The sequence below is a fragment of the Orycteropus afer genome, unplaced genomic scaffold (assembly GCF_000298275.1).
Source record: "Orycteropus afer afer isolate SDZICR_OR568_19922 unplaced genomic scaffold, OryAfe1.0 scaffold00013, whole genome shotgun sequence".
NCBI lineage: Eukaryota > Metazoa > Chordata > Mammalia > Tubulidentata > Orycteropodidae > Orycteropus > Orycteropus afer.
Genome location: NW_006921600.1, coordinates 21317155 through 21332495, shown reverse-complemented (window position 1 = coordinate 21332495; position 15341 = coordinate 21317155). Strand labels below are relative to the sequence as shown.

The 15341-nt window shown below is 45.2% G+C and overlaps 2 protein-coding genes across 2 annotated transcripts in view; one reads left to right on the top strand and one right to left on the bottom strand.

Moving 5' to 3' along the window:
* RASSF5 (Ras association domain family member 5) overlaps nt 1–3631 on the top strand; it is a 128127-nt gene extending 124496 nt beyond the window's left edge. The window contains exons 6-8 of the mRNA XM_007953249.2: nt 573–870; nt 1377–1492; nt 3479–3631. Coding sequence (XP_007951440.2) covers nt 573–870; nt 1377–1492; nt 3479–3631 — 567 coding nt within the window. The remainder of the gene's footprint in view (nt 1–572; nt 871–1376; nt 1493–3478) is intronic.
* Nucleotides 3632–9496: 5865 nt separating this feature from the next.
* The window catches only part of EIF2D (eukaryotic translation initiation factor 2D), a 43019-nt gene continuing 37174 nt past the window's right edge, over nt 9497–15341 (bottom strand). The window contains exons 14-15 of the mRNA XM_007953237.2: nt 11388–11562; nt 9497–9567 (exon numbers count right to left, since the gene is read on the bottom strand). Coding sequence (XP_007951428.1) covers nt 9497–9567; nt 11388–11562 — 246 coding nt within the window. The remainder of the gene's footprint in view (nt 9568–11387; nt 11563–15341) is intronic.

Genomic DNA, 15341 nt, shown 5'->3' with positions numbered 1-15341 from the left:
GAAAATCTAGTTGCAAATGGCCCTGGGGTTAAATCTTACTGACTGTAGGTTCTTTGGAAAGAGATCCGAAAGGAAATCTCGTGTTCCGAGAACCGTGTTAGGAGCCTTCCCTGTACCCTTTTGGAGAGGGACCCGCAGGGAGTAGGAGATAAGAGAAATGTTTTGCTTGGAGATGTGAACTAAAGAGACCACATTCCAGACCCTCTTGGAGTGGGAATTGCTAAGGGCATTAGGTGTCTACCTAGTGACAGGAAGTTTGGAGCAGGAACCTGAGCCTCTTGGAGGAAAAGCCATGGAAGGCCCTAGAATTCCTCTCTCGTTACTAGATACCATGAACCTTCTCCTGGCCCACTATGGAGAAAACATGTCTTTACCCCACCAGTATCCCTAGACCAGCAGAGATGGGAAGGAACTCAGGGAGATGGGTGGGTATTGAGGTAGGGGGCTTTCCGGGATGGCACTCCACATTAGGAAAGTCCTCTACAACCGCGGGGGCAATGGCCCAGAGTGGTAGATACGATCATGCAAGAGGGCCTTTGCCCTGACTCCATATGACACCTTCCCCCTGGCAGAGTGAAGACGGCACCTACACAGGTTTCATCAAAGTGCATCTAAAACTACGGCGGCCAGTGACAGTACCAGCCGGGATCCGGCCCCAGTCCATCTATGACGCCATCAAGGAAGTGAACCTGGCAGCCACCACAGACAAGCGGACATCTTTCTACCTGCCACTCGATGCCATCAAGCAGCTGCACATCAGTAGCACCACCACAGTCAGCGAGGTCATCCAGGGGCTACTCAAGAAGTTCATGGTGGTGGACAATCCCCAGAAGTTTGCACTTTTTAAGCGGATACACAAGGATGGGCAAGGTATGAGAGCAAGTTCCAACCAGGAACTATCTTCCCCAGCTCTGTCCGTGCCCATGGACACCAGGGCCCGCCATGGGTGGGAGGAGTGGGTTTTCCTGTTGACAGAGGTCCAGACATCCCTGTGGCACTCAGCTGTGTGGAAGAGCCACATGTGGATTCTGGGCAAAAGCAGAGAGCTGGGCAGAGCAGCTCCTAATCCCATATGGGACTTCAGGAAACCACACCCTGGGCTCCCATTTGGAATCTGTGTAATGGGGAGAATCCGCCCTGCCACTTCTAATCTATTGGGAGATTATATGAACGGAAACATTAAACTCTGAGCAGATACCCAAGATAAAAAGGATAGTTCTGTGCTTATTCTTATCAAGTTTATTTTACTGGGTTGAAAGCACAGCCACTTCCGGTTACAGCCACCCAGACCTCAGCTTTTCCAGTTCCATCCCACCCAGCCGGGGCCCCGCCCTTCTTTTCCGTGATGACATCCAGCCCCCTCTCTTGGTTTGCAGTGCTCTTCCAGAAACTCTCCGTGGCTGACTGCCCCCTCCACCTGCGCTTACTTGCTGGTCCTGACACTGATGTTCTCAGCTTTGTGCTAAAAGAGAATGAAACTGGAGAGGTGGAGGTAAGCCCAAGACACTTTGCTCATTACACAGGCCCAGTCCTCAGGGTTAAATGGGGAGGGTGCCGCTGGCCGCTGTGCTGACCACCTGGCACAGGTGAGACCAGGCGGTAGCAGCCAGGAAATGACTCTGAGAAGGTTGAGCTGGGGTGAGTGTTGGTTCAGACTCCTAAGGTAGCAAGTCAGGGCCTGTGCTAGGCAACGCCTGTGAAAAGAAGGCATTTCATGTGCTTTATTGCTGAAACTCAGGGTGGAGGGGGACTGAGAATCTCCCCGTGTCCAGGCTGAGGGGTTTCTGCTGCAGCATGGCAGGAGGCCCAGCCAGCTCTGTTACAGGGCACCACTGGACGTGGACACTTTTGAGTTATACTTCTTTCCCCAGTTCACCTTCCCCCAGGAGGACCAATGTCCAGTCTTGTGGTATAAGTGGTATAAAACTAAGATAAGACCAGGTTGGTGGAATCATCAAGACGTGACCACAAGCAGAGTAGGGTGCTGACTGTGGTGGTGCAACCCAGCATGCTTGGTCACACTCCACTCAGTGAATCCTGGGCTTTGAGGTCACTGTGGGGACTTAGAGGAACCTAGGCAGGTGGGAGATTGCTCCCCTCCCCACTTCAACCAGAAGCATATCTGCTTCCATCTCCTTTATATATTGGAATCTGTGAAGATTTTGTTTGGAAAAAGTATTACACTGTAAATGTTTGTGCATTGATGGCCCAGCGGAAGCGCATGGCCCAGGTGTTCTAGTTCTAGTTCTGCTGCCACAGCTCCATGATCATAGGTAAGCCCAAACCATTTTCCCACTACACACTTCAGTTTTCTCATTTTTCTAATGTGGGGATTAAACCTGATCGACCTTAGTATTCCTATGTGCTCAAGGTGCTTAGTAGTCTTTATCCTTGACCCCACAGGAGCCTCAGCTCCTAGGTTATCCTGAGACAAGTCAGACATGCCTTACGCCCTCAGAAGCCAGGTCCTACTCTGGCAGGCCTGAGCCAGCTGGAGTTTCCAAGGCTTTTCAGGTTACCTTCTCTCTTGATCTCCCATGGGAAGTGGATACTCTAATTTCACGGCAGATGAGGACACGGGCTGGGAAGGATGGAGTGATGTGGTCAGGGGCACAGGGCTGATGAGATCCAGGCTTCCTGTGTCCAAGTCCAGCACTCTCCCACCACCCCTTCAAGGTGTGCATGTTGGGGAGCCTGGTGCGGATCATCCCAAAACAGACAATGACAGCAGGCCGGCAGGGGAACTGGGCACGTTCCAGCACCACTGTCAACATCTCAGCTGCTATAGAGAAAGCTTAAGATGATTGATTCTCAAACGTATGGTCATGAGATGCCAGGATTTTAAATTCTGTTGCTGAAATGGCAGAAATGTAAAATCCAACCATCACTCAATCATTACACTGGCCTAAAAAAGAAACCCCAAACCAAACCCACTGCCATTCAATCAATTTCAACTCATAGAAGCGCTATAGCAGAGAACTGAACTACCCTCATAGGTTTTCCAAGGCTGTAAATCTTTCTGGGAGCAGGCTGCCTCATGTCTCTCCCGCAGAGGGACTGGTGGATTCAAACCACTGACGTTTTGGTTAGCAGCTGAATGCTTTAACCACTGCATCACCAGAGATCCTTTATACCTGCTATTCAGTAGCAAAGGGAGACCTAATGGTTAAGCATTTTGCTACTAACTGAAAGATCAGTAGTTCCAATCCACCCAGCCACTCTGCTGGAGAAAAGACCTGGCAGTCTGCTCCCGTAAAGATGACAGCCTAGAAAACCCTATGGGGCGGTTTTCCTTTTCACATGGGGTTGCTACGAGTTGAAATCAGCTTGATGGCACGCAACAACATGCAGCAGCAAACTGTATGAATCTCAGATGCAAACTGGGTGAGAAGGGAGGCAGCAGGGCCCTGAGGTCATGCCAACTTCTAACCTGTCTCCTTTCCTGTTTCTTTCCCCACATCTGCCTCTCACCTCCCAGTGGGATGCCTTCTCCATCCCCGAGCTCCAGAACTTCCTAACAATACTGGAAAAAGAGGAGCAAGACAAAATCCAGCAAGTGCAGAAGAAGTATGACAAGTTTAGGCAGAAACTGGAGAAGGCCTTAAGAGAATCCCAGGGCAAACCTGGGTAACCGGTCCTGCTTCCTCTCCTCCTAACACCCTCGGATTTATTTTTATTATTAATTATTATTTTGCAACGGACACTTTTTCTCAGGGTGCCTCTGGCGGGTGTGTGTGCACTTGGCCCGCAGCTCCGTGGCACCAGTTCTCTCCGGTGGACACCTGTGTGTGCGGGGCTCATTCCTGCCCTGCTGCACCCTCTCTGATTCCACCAAGGGATCAGTGCTCCTGTAAAAAGAAAAACCGTCGTCCTCTCTCAGTCTGCAAGCCTTTCACAAACCAAATAATTGCCTCTCTCGTCACCAAACTGGAACCTGTCACACTAGCCAACAAAGGAAGGACAAAGGTTTTAGAGTTATCTGTTCTTTCTTCAATTTCTCTCTTACTTGCCGCCCACAGGAACTTTTATTTATGAATCAAAAGTTGTAGCATATTCCTTTCGTGGGTCTGACCTTAGCCCTCAAAGCAGGACAATGCTCCCGAAAGGATGGTTCCCCGCTGCCCCAGGTGTCCACTGTCCATGCTTAAGGGAAGGTTGTGAAGCCACTGGCCCCACATGCTCAGGGGAAAGAGCACCAAAGCTGAAGCTGGCTCAGAGATTTCCAGAGAAGCTGCAGCCAAGAGCCCGAGCCCATATAAACCCAAAGGCCCATGTCTGTGTACGTATGGTACCTGTTCACATCTCTGTCAACACCCTGTTTGTTTTTAAGTTACAAATTCAAATTCAGTATTGCCATCATCCTCATGCTTTCCACCAAAGGGAAACCAGCCATTTACCATTTTTAACATCTCCTGCTGAGTAAGGAAATCTGGCAGTTAAAGAAAGCCAAAAACCATGTCAAAGCTGACTTCAGCTTTCCCCCAACTAGAAAGCAGAGAGGGCCTGGGCGACCTTAGTTTCCCTTAGCTTCCAGCACTGCCTCTTTCCTCCCGCAGGGACTCTGGATGCTCCGGGTGCTGCCAGAGGAGTTGCCTTGATTAAAGAGGGGAACCTCCAACTTGGCCAGCAATAGTCCTTTCTGTTCCGAAGCCCAGGCTGGCCCATGACACTGCACTCAGCCTGGTCTGAGAAAGGAAAGAGCCCATAGGCCTGGCCTCCTCTTTGACCTCAGTGCCTTTTTTGTTTTCAGAGAGAGACAGGAGCAGGGCGTGTTTGTTTGAAACTCTGCTGCAGGCCTGCTCCTGCCAGGAAATGGACAGCTAGTGGTGTGGGAGACAAGGCCAGGAGGATCCTTACCCCCAAGGTTGGGGCAAGGCTCACAGACCTCCTTCTCATCTAAGTTCCTGGGCTTTCACTTCCAAGAAGTGAAAGTCAGAGCATGTGGACAGGGCACCTCAGATTTCCTGGCTGTGCAGTTATACTGGCTCCTAGTTTAGGTTCAAACTTAAAAATAAATGAACCAAACCGTTCGAGCAAGTAGTCAAGACTACTAAGACACTCCAAAACAGAGAGATAGGGCCCTTCCTTTTCAAAGCAGGGCCAGTTTCCAGTCCAGCCTCTGAGAGACTGTGTCTTTGCTGTCCTCAGCCTTCCCAAGCCCTTCTGGCATTGGCTTAAGCCCCAGCTTTCTTGTCTAGCCTCAGATGTTCCCTCCTTGACCTTTGCTGTGTTCACATGGCCCCGATCACGGAAGGAATGCTGACCTTCGTCAAACGGAACTGTGTGTAGTCTTCAGAACTACAAAAGCAAGACAAGCTGGTAACTCTAAAAGATCCTTCAGACCACAGAAACCGGGTTATCTGCCATCTTGTCCTCAGCCTGATCGTGGCCCTTCCTTCAAAAATTCTCTCTCCCTGCTGTGTCCTGAAGGAACTGGGTAGTCACTTCTCCTTCATCCTGCATGTCTCTAACATTAACTGAAGGCATGGCTCCTGCTGCAAGTGCTGTGAATGCTGCTGAGAACCTCCCGTGATGGGGTCAGCCATTTTATTTTTGAGAAGGAAAAAGCGATGTGTGTGTATGTGGGTGTGTGTATGTATGTGTGTGTGTTTAAAGGCATATATAGCTATATATAAAGAGATAAGGATGTTTATGAAATAAGAAAATTACAGGAAAAGTCAGATTTCTAAAGCACAGTTAGACCAGGACCTATGCTGAGGTAGGTCTAAGCCTCCAAAAAAAGTCTATGTGAAGAATCCCTTCCCTCCCAGAGGTGGGCCTAGCTGTTGGTAGTGCCTTCGACAGTTGTGTTGCTCAGTGTGTGTTTGTTTTGAGGATATTTTCTTTTTAAGTGTCTTTCTTATATGGGTTTTTTAAAAAAGTAATAAAAGCTTGTTGCAAAGTTGATTTGTATTGTACACTTCTTCCCTGAACTTGCCCATCTTACAGAAATCTGGAGCTGGGAAAGACAGGGACAGGGAAGGGCACACACTTCTTGGCAGAGTCAGACTTTCTTTGCCAGTCAGCCGAGGAAGGAAGGCCACTGTGCAAACGGTTTTGAGAAAAGTGACCAAATGCTTTGTGTGGAGGGTGCTGCCCAGGTGACCACTGGTCCTACATCTCCACAGTGGTGGATTGAAAAGCGGAATCATTACAGAAAGAGATGTTGAGTTAGAAGAGAGGCGGGGCTTTCCGGAAACTGGGAACATGGGATAGGAGCTCTGGTGGCGTAGTACCTAAGGCATTTGACTACTAACCAGAAAGTTGGTGGTTTGAACCCATCAGCCACTCCGTGGAAGGCAGACTGGGCAACCTACTTCTGTAAAGATTTACCACCTCAGAAACCCAAAGGGGAGTGCTATGAGTCAGAATTGACTTGATGGCAGTGAGTTTGGTTTGGTTTGGTTTTAAGCAGTGATTGGCAATGATTAGCAAGGTAAGCAATGATTCTTTTACTTATGGAATTATTTAAAAATAGGATAGACAGAATTATGCCTTTGAGAGTTTCAGATCCCCTCACCTGCAGGAAGAGGACTAGATCAATAAGCAAACAGTCCCTCACTTCAGCAGTCTCTGGTTTCCACCAACTGAACAGCTCAGTAATCATGAAAATAACCACATAAAAGTCATTAAAAAGGAATTCCTAGCCTCCTTCCAGTATGGATCACACACAAGGCAGTGACCAGAGGCCTCGGCAGGAGCTCATCCATTCAGCCATTGATCTCCATGTAGGGAGAATATCCCAGCCCACTGACATTCTTAAATTTATCCCAGAAAGGGGCACATCTGGAACATTTGCTCACCTACATTTTCAAGAAGCACATCTTCCAAAAATCTTGCCTAAGCCTGGAAATGAACCAGTTTCTGCTTTTCTTTGAAACTGACGATTATGAAAACACTCCAAACCAAACTCACTGCCATCAAGTTGATTCCAACCCATTGTGACCCAAATATAGGGTTTCCAAGGCTATATATCTTTATGGAAGGAGACTGCCTCGTTGTTCTCCCACAAAGCAGCTGGTGGGTTCGAACCACCAACCTTTTGGTTAGCAGCCAAATGCTTTAACCACTGCACCACCAGGGCTTCTTATATGGTTACAGCATGGGATTGATAAATTCAAAGTTATAAATTTGACCTCGGTGTAGATCATTTACCAGCCACTCCTCGGAAGGAAGGTTGGGCAATCCTACTTCCATAGTGATACTGCCTCAGAAACCCAAGGAGGGGTCGCTATGAGTTGGGGCCAACTTGGGATGTAGATTATTTGACTTGGCACACAGAGCAAAGAATCCACTCCACTGCACAGCCTTACTCTGCCCTGCCTTTTCACAGGTACACGTGGTATTACTCACCAGGGGGAAGGGATGATGACTCACTGCAAATGTGTCACCATTACTGGAAAAATCACCCAAAGCACAGGCTTTCACAGCAATGTGTCAAGCGGAATTCTGGTTTAAACCGCAGTGGAGCATAGATGTTCATTTCAGACCCAGGCCCACCATTTATTGGCTTTGTGTCTTTAGCAGGGATTACAAGGCAAGACATAACCTCTTTGGGCCTCCAGTCCCTCTATGAGTGTGCAGAACAAATCAAGTTTATGAGAGAGCTTTATAAAATACTTCCTGTTACCAGTATTGATATAAAGACCATATTTCATCACTGTTGTTTTTGTTAGTTGCTGCTGAGTCGGCTCTGACTCGTGGTGAACATATCTGTAACAGAACGGAACACTGCCCGGTCCTGCACCATCTTCATGGTTAGCACATTTGAATCCATTGTTGGGGCTCCCGTGATGCTCTATCTCACTAAGGGTTTCCCTTGTTTCCACTGATCCTTTACTTTACCAACCATGATGGCCTTTTTTTCTAGCAAATGGTCCTTCCTGATGACATGTCCAAAATAAGCAAGTTTATCGTTCCATCCTCACCTCTAAGGAACATTCTGGTTATATTTCATTGGCTGTGTGAACCCACCAGTTGCACTGCAGGAGAAAGATGAGCCCTTGTGCTTCCATAAAGACTTACAGCCTTGGAAACCCTAGGGGCAGCTCAACTCTGTCCCACAGGGTCACTATGAGTCAGAACTGACTCCATGGTGCTATATTTTTAATACATATATTGTACTCTCTGAGATCAAACTCTGGCTGTCCAAATGCTTTGTTGTAATAGAATTCCATGTGGGGCCAATTTTTAAAAATTCCTTTCCCAGTTCAATAAGTTCATGGTTGTATGGATAAGATTAGTGAAATTAAGGAGTTACTTATAGCGAATCGCAAGTGAAAAGGCCTGTTCTGAGCCTACTAAGGAAAGGTAGGAGGTGCCACGAATGCATTTCCACACCTGTCCCTTTCTCCCTTCTCTAACCCAGATGGGTAGTTTGGGTGAGCTTTACTTTCAGCCTCAATTGTAGTGATTATTTTTTACTTTGAACAAACAAAAAAAGTTCTGGTTATTTTTCATCAGCTGTTTGAACCCACCAGGTGCACGGCAGGAGAAAGATGAATGTGATTAGAAAGAAAAAGAAGAAAGAAGTTGAAGAAAAACTGTTTCTTCGTGGTAAAACCACAGAGCTCGTGAGGGATTCAGCTCACCTGACTCTGCCCTCGTGTACAAGGGGGTGTTGGCTACAGAAGTGATACCATGAACAAAGCAGGGTCTAGAGCAGTGCTTCTGAACCTACTGGGCATCAAGTGATCCCTTTGGGAATTTGACAGAAGCATGACTCCTCTCTCATGAAAATAATCACACAAAATATTGCACGCAATTTCGGGGGGTTCATGGACCCACTGAAGACTATTCCCTGAACCCCAGATTAAGAAGTTCAGGGCTAAAGAAGGCATTTTGTTGTATTAGACTCTGCACCGTCACAAAGCTGCCATCTTGGAGCCACATCACAAATACACCATTGCAGGTGGCAGTGTGCCAGGGCTGGGGAGGAATCCCTGTCACACAAAACCCGTGTCCTAGGGGGTGTCTACCATTTCTCGTTTCTAGCTAGCCTAAATTCTGCTGCAGTTAAGGACCAAGTCTTTCTTCTGTTGCCTGAATTGATGACCGAGAACAGCTGGGTTGTTTCCTATATGAATAACCCTTTAGAGACGTGAAACTATTTTTGGCTTAGAAGTAATGAGTTAGTAGGAGCAGATGAGCAAGAGGCAAAGTTGGTTGAGGGGCTTTAAAAACAGGAAGGTTCCATCTGCCTGAACTTTAAATGGGCCGTCACACCTTGAAAGCAGGGCAGGAATGAAATCACTGAAACCACATGAATAGAAAAGGCCCTTCAGGCCCTCCACTGTTGGTTTAAAATGCTTTTGACTTTAAAATTTAGTGTGACATTTAAGCTAAATGGAGGAAACACATCAAATTTAGCTTAGAATAAAATTTTATTTTGCTAAAGAATTATATTTTTTATTTGCAAAAGGTGAAAATGCTCCCTTAAATACCAGCCCCAAGCATGGATTTCCACTGGATTCACTGCATGAAACAAAAGAGTCTGTCACTTCTTCTTGCCAGGTTTGGGGGCCTTTTCAAGTCCTTGGATGTGTTTCCGAGGGATCTGATACTCATCTACGATCCAAAAAGCAGAAATCCCTCAGTGGAGCAGCCCACCTTCCTGTCCTGCTCCCCCATTCCCACCCCCACCGCCACATCCCCTTGGCCTCCGTGGCCCCAGCCCCCACGGCCCAGATTCTGTACAGCTAACCTCCTGGGCCCTCACAGCCCCACAGTGTGCTCACCCCAGCTGTTAAGCCTCTACTCAAACCATTTCCTGCCGTCTTCTAAACCCAGCTTCTCAGGGAAGCCTAAGGGGAGGGACTACTTATCGCTATACCTCCAGGCCAAAGTGTATATATATTACAGCAATTTCCACTGTGATAGACACTTTCTAAGTAGAGACATTTATAATTTCCTCATGAGAATGTATGTGTGTGTGCCTGTGCTTAATCACGTGTCCTATTTTCCTCGGTATTTCCTCTCGGCACTGCACTGGGGTTTTTCTCATAAAGGGGCTCCCCTCTAGATGTTAACTGATGGATCCTGCCTTGGGCCATGCAATAAATCTGCTCATTGAGCATTTACTATGTGCCAGGCACTGAGGATGTAGGTCTATGCCAGTGCCTAAGGCATTTGACTGCTAACCAGAAGATTGGTAGTTCAAACCCACAAGCCACTCTGCAGAAGGAAGACTGGACAATCTACTTCTATAAAGATTTACCACCTGGCAAACCCAAAAGGGGTTGCTATGAGTCGGAATTGACTCAATGGCACTGAGATTGTGGTTTTTTTTGTCTTTTTTTTGGTGTCTTCAAGAAGCTCAGTCTACCAGAGGGTTCAGACATCAGTAAAAATTAGCCCAGCTGCAGACACTACAAGAAATATAAACATCACTGGAAAGGGCTCTAGCAGCAATTTTTTAAATGCTAACTTAGGGGAAGACAGGAAAAGTGAGACATGCTCTAGGGCTGCTTCCATGTGACCGGAGCTGTGCCAATGAGCCTCTAAGATCAAGCACTCAGGTCACATGTGCAGGGCACACTAGGTAAAGGAACAGCCCAGGCAGAAGCATGCCATGTGAAAGTGCAAGTAGAGCTGGGGACCAGGATGGGACACCAGTATGGCTGAGGCCTGGCCAGGGGTGGGGCTACTGAGACAGCCTGAATGGAAGACTGGGGCCAGCCTGGGAAGGGTGCTGTTTGTTGAGCTTTGGAGCTTATTCTGAAGACAATGAAGACACATATCAAGTCTGAGAGGAGGTGATATGATGACTATTTTAGCAAGCTGACTCAGGCAGAGGTACAAAACTGAGCTACCAGTGTCTTTATGATGGTTTGAACTGAGGACAAACTGGCAGCTGGGAGGCCCAGCATTGGTGAAAAGAATTCAAGCTTAGGAGTCTGACAAAGCCAAGCCCAGCTACAGTACTCAGTAGATGATCTCAAGGCAACGTACTGAACCTCTCTGAACCTCAGTTTCCTCCTGCAAAATTGAGCTAACAGTGTCTTTATGATCAAGAGAGCTATGCAAGGTCCAGGCACAGTGGAGGTGCTCAACAAGTGTTTACAAGGGAAAGATGAGGAAGAAAGCTACTCAAATAGTACAGTGGAGAGAGCTTGGAATCTGGAGTCAGAAGACTTGGCTCAAGCATTGGCTCCACCTCTTGCTAGCTGGCAATATCTGCTTACCCTCTCATTTCCCTCATCTATTAATAATCCCCATCCTACTGGCCCCACAGGTTTGTAGAGTTTGGGATGGGGCAGAACCTGGTACAAACTGTATGCAATGTATAAATATAAATATTTATATTTATAAATTTAACTGAACTAAGTTGCCTGGAAGATTTTTGCCATATTACACCAGCGATGCTGCTTCTCAGAAGGGGCACTCACCAAGCAGCAGCCGGCTGAGTTGGTGGACCTGGTTTCCCTGGATCTGGACCTGCAGGCTGTCCTTGGTCCCAGGAGCAGGAGAGATGCTAGTGCTCGCCTGGCATCGCTGCTGGAGGATGGCGGCCACTGAGCTCGGGTCCAGCCCGTAGGCCTCCAAGTTCCGGACCACGGTCACCTGAGGGGAGAGTCGGGACAGAAGACAGATAGTGGGTGCAGACCACATGCCCCTCCCCTCCTCCAGGGCCTTCTGGACAAGCCACCTTGACAGCTGCCTCACCTCTATGTTCATGCCTATAACCATGATACCTTTTCATCTCAGTAACTTACCTTTGTAAGGTGATTCAGTCTATCCCACACAATACATGTGGGATATCCCAGCCAGTATCACACATATGTAAACATTTGTTTTTATTATGGAGAATTTAAAACAAAAATAAAGTAGAATAATGTAATAACACCTCCTGCCTCACGTACCATCTGATCTCAACAATTATCAACTCATGGTGAACCCTGGTTCCTCTATATTCCATCCACGCCCTGCTCCCACATTACTTTAAAACAAAGATATCACATCATCATTTCATCTATGAATATTTTCAGTATAATCTCTAAAACATAACAGCTCTTTTTAACAGAAAAATAAAACCACGATCACCCTCGAAAATAAACAATAATTCCTTATAACCATCAAGTACCCAATCAGCAACACATGCATCTTCCTGTTAGTCATCAACTTCACAAATGATATGATGGGACTAATACTTTCTGAAAACACAATTCTCCCCTTATTGCTTTAAAACAAGTTGTCTTTCACTCATGACTAGAGATGGTAAAGGGCGTGGATAGGAGGGTTGCTATCAATAAAATCTTAAAAAGTTCCAAATAACATTTGGCACATCTAAGGACTCCATACCCAGAGAATCTTAGACTCAACAGGACATGGGAGGTCACATCTATTCCAGCCCTCTACCCGATGTAAGAATGCAATTATATCCACCTCCCCCAACAAGCAGTCTCCTAATCTTTACTTGAAGACCTCCAGGAAATAACTATTTTTTGAAGCACCAATTTCAGTTGTGAACAATTTGAATTGTTATTATAAAACAAGTGTTTAAAATAAGCTAAGATACATGAAGATTGCTTAGTCCAGTGTTTGGCACATAATTAAAAACAAGAAATAATAGCTACTGCTAATCATTATTAAGGTTATTATTACTGCCAATATGAATTGTTATTATAAAACAAGTGTTTAAATAAGCTAAGATACACGAAGATTGCTTAGTACAGTGTTTGGCACATAATTAAAAACAAGAAATAATAGCTACTGCTAATCATTATTAAGGTTATTATTACTGCTCTCATTTATTGAATGCTTATCTGCCAAGTACTGTTCTAAACACTCACCCATGTCTATTTCTTCATTTGATTCTCACACCAACCTATGACATAGATATTATCTCCATTTTTAACATAAGGAAACTCAGACAAAATGAAAGATTCGGTACACAAGGGCAAACACATAGACCAATGGAACAGAATTGAGAACCCAAAAGTAAATCCATCCAGCTATGAACAGCTGATCTTCAACAAAGAGTAGAAGCCCATTCAATGGGGAAAAGACAGTCTCTTTAACAAATGATGTTAGCAAAACTGGACATCCATTCACAGAAAAATGAAATAGGATCCATACCTCACATTATACACAAAAACTAACTCAAAATAGATCAAAGACCTAAATGTAAAATCTGAAACTATAAAGATCATCAAAGAGAAAATAGAGGCAAACTTACGGGCCCTAATACATGGCATAAATACAGTTTCAAACATAACTAAAAATACACAAGCAGCAGAAAAACTAAAAGTGGGACCTCCTAGAAATTAAATATTTATGTGCATCAAAAAGACTTTGCCCAAAGAGTAAAAAGAGAACCTGCTGACTGGGAAAAAATTTTTGACAATGATATACAGGAAAAGGGACTGATCTCTAAAATTTATAGAAAACTTCAACACCTGAACAACAAAAAGACAGACAACCCAATTAAAAAATAAGCAGGGAGCATGAGCAGACACTTCACCGAAGAAGACATTCAGGTAGCCAACAAAGACATGAAGAAATGCTTGTGATCATTAACCATTAGAGAGATGCAATTCAAAACAACAATATCATCTCACCCCAGCTTTAACAGCAGAGTTCAAAAACACAGAAAACAACAAATGTTAGTGAGAATGTGGAGAGACAAGAACCCTCATACACTGCAGGCAGGACTGTAAAATGGTACAACTGTGGAAAACAGTACAGCATGCTTCTTTAAAAAGTTAGAAATAGAAATACCATAAAATCTAGCAATCCCACTACTAGGTATATATCCTAGAGAAATAAGAGCACATAACAGACATGAGCATACTCATGTTCATCACAGCATTATTCACAACTGCAAAAAGATGAAAATAAGTGTCCATCAACAAATGAATGGATGAACAAACTATGGTGCATACACACAAGAGCATACTATGCAATGTTAAAGAATAACCATGAATCTGCAAAATGTCTCATAACACGGATGAACCTAGAGGATTTAAGCTGAGTGAAATTATTCAATCAACATAACAACAAATATTGTATGAGACCTCTAGTGTAAAAAGTCAAAAAACGGTTTACACACAGAAAGAATCATTACCAGGGGTGGGAGGGGAAAGGAGGGTAAACCACTAACTAGAGGGTAGATATGTATTAACTTGGGCTAAGGGAAAGGCAATATACAGTAAAGAGGAGGACAGCACAAAACGATCAAGGCAGAGGAAGACAGTGGGAAGGACACAGAGTTAAAGGCAACAAAAGTAGATACTATTACATACACAGCTGCTATAAGATTAATAACAATAATCTATGAGTGGATACACAGATAAGACACTCAGGCTGAACAGAGAAGGGAAGGTGAATGGGACTACACTCATGAATATATATACATGCTTGACAGAGATTATCTCTACATACATATTTATATGTGCTACAAATATATCCATGAGTATAATAAAGCATACAGGGAGCAAAGTTAAGAAAACTTCTTAGTCATAACCAAACACCTTAAGGGAATGAATTGCTGGGCTTAGGGGCTTAGGACCATAGTCGTGGAGGACAGTAAGGTCAACTGGCTTAACAAAGTCCACAAAGACAATGTTCTGCATCCTACTTTGGTGAGTAGCAACTGGGGTCTTAAAAGCTTGTGAGCAGCCATCTAAGGTGCAACTACTGATCTATCCCCATCCAGAACAAAGAAGAGTGAAGAGAATCAAAGACGCAAGGAAACAGTCCAAAGGACTAATGGCTCATGTGAACCTCAGCCTCCACAACCATGAGACCAGAAGAACTAGAGAGTGCCTGGCTACCACTGCTGACAGCCATGAAAGGGATCACAATAGGGAGTCCTGGACACAGTGGGAGAAAAATGTGAAACAAATCAAAATCATAAAAAGACCAGGCATACTGGTCTGATAAAAGACTGGTGTAACCCTAAGACTATGGCCCTTAGGCACTCTTCAAGCCAGGAATTGAACTCTTATCGTTCAACTTTCAGCCAAACAACAGGCCTATAAGGTGAACAGTAATACCAGGGAGGTACAGCACTCTTTGGAACAACCAGCCATACAAGATTGAAAGGGCAGCATTTGCCCAGGGATAAAGTAAGAAGGCAGGAAAGGATAGGAAAGAAGAATGGAGGGAAATAGTAAACACAGAAGTGGGAAGAGTGCTACTACACTGTGAGGATTGCAATGAATGTCACAAAACAATATGCATATGAATTATTGAACGGAAAACCAATTTGTTCAGAGGCCAATTTATAGCAATAAGTGCACCATCAAAAGAGAAGAAAGAGCCAAAATCAACACTTTAAACGAACATCTCCAACAATTAGAGAAAGAACAGCAAGAAAAGCCCACAGTCACCAGAAGGAA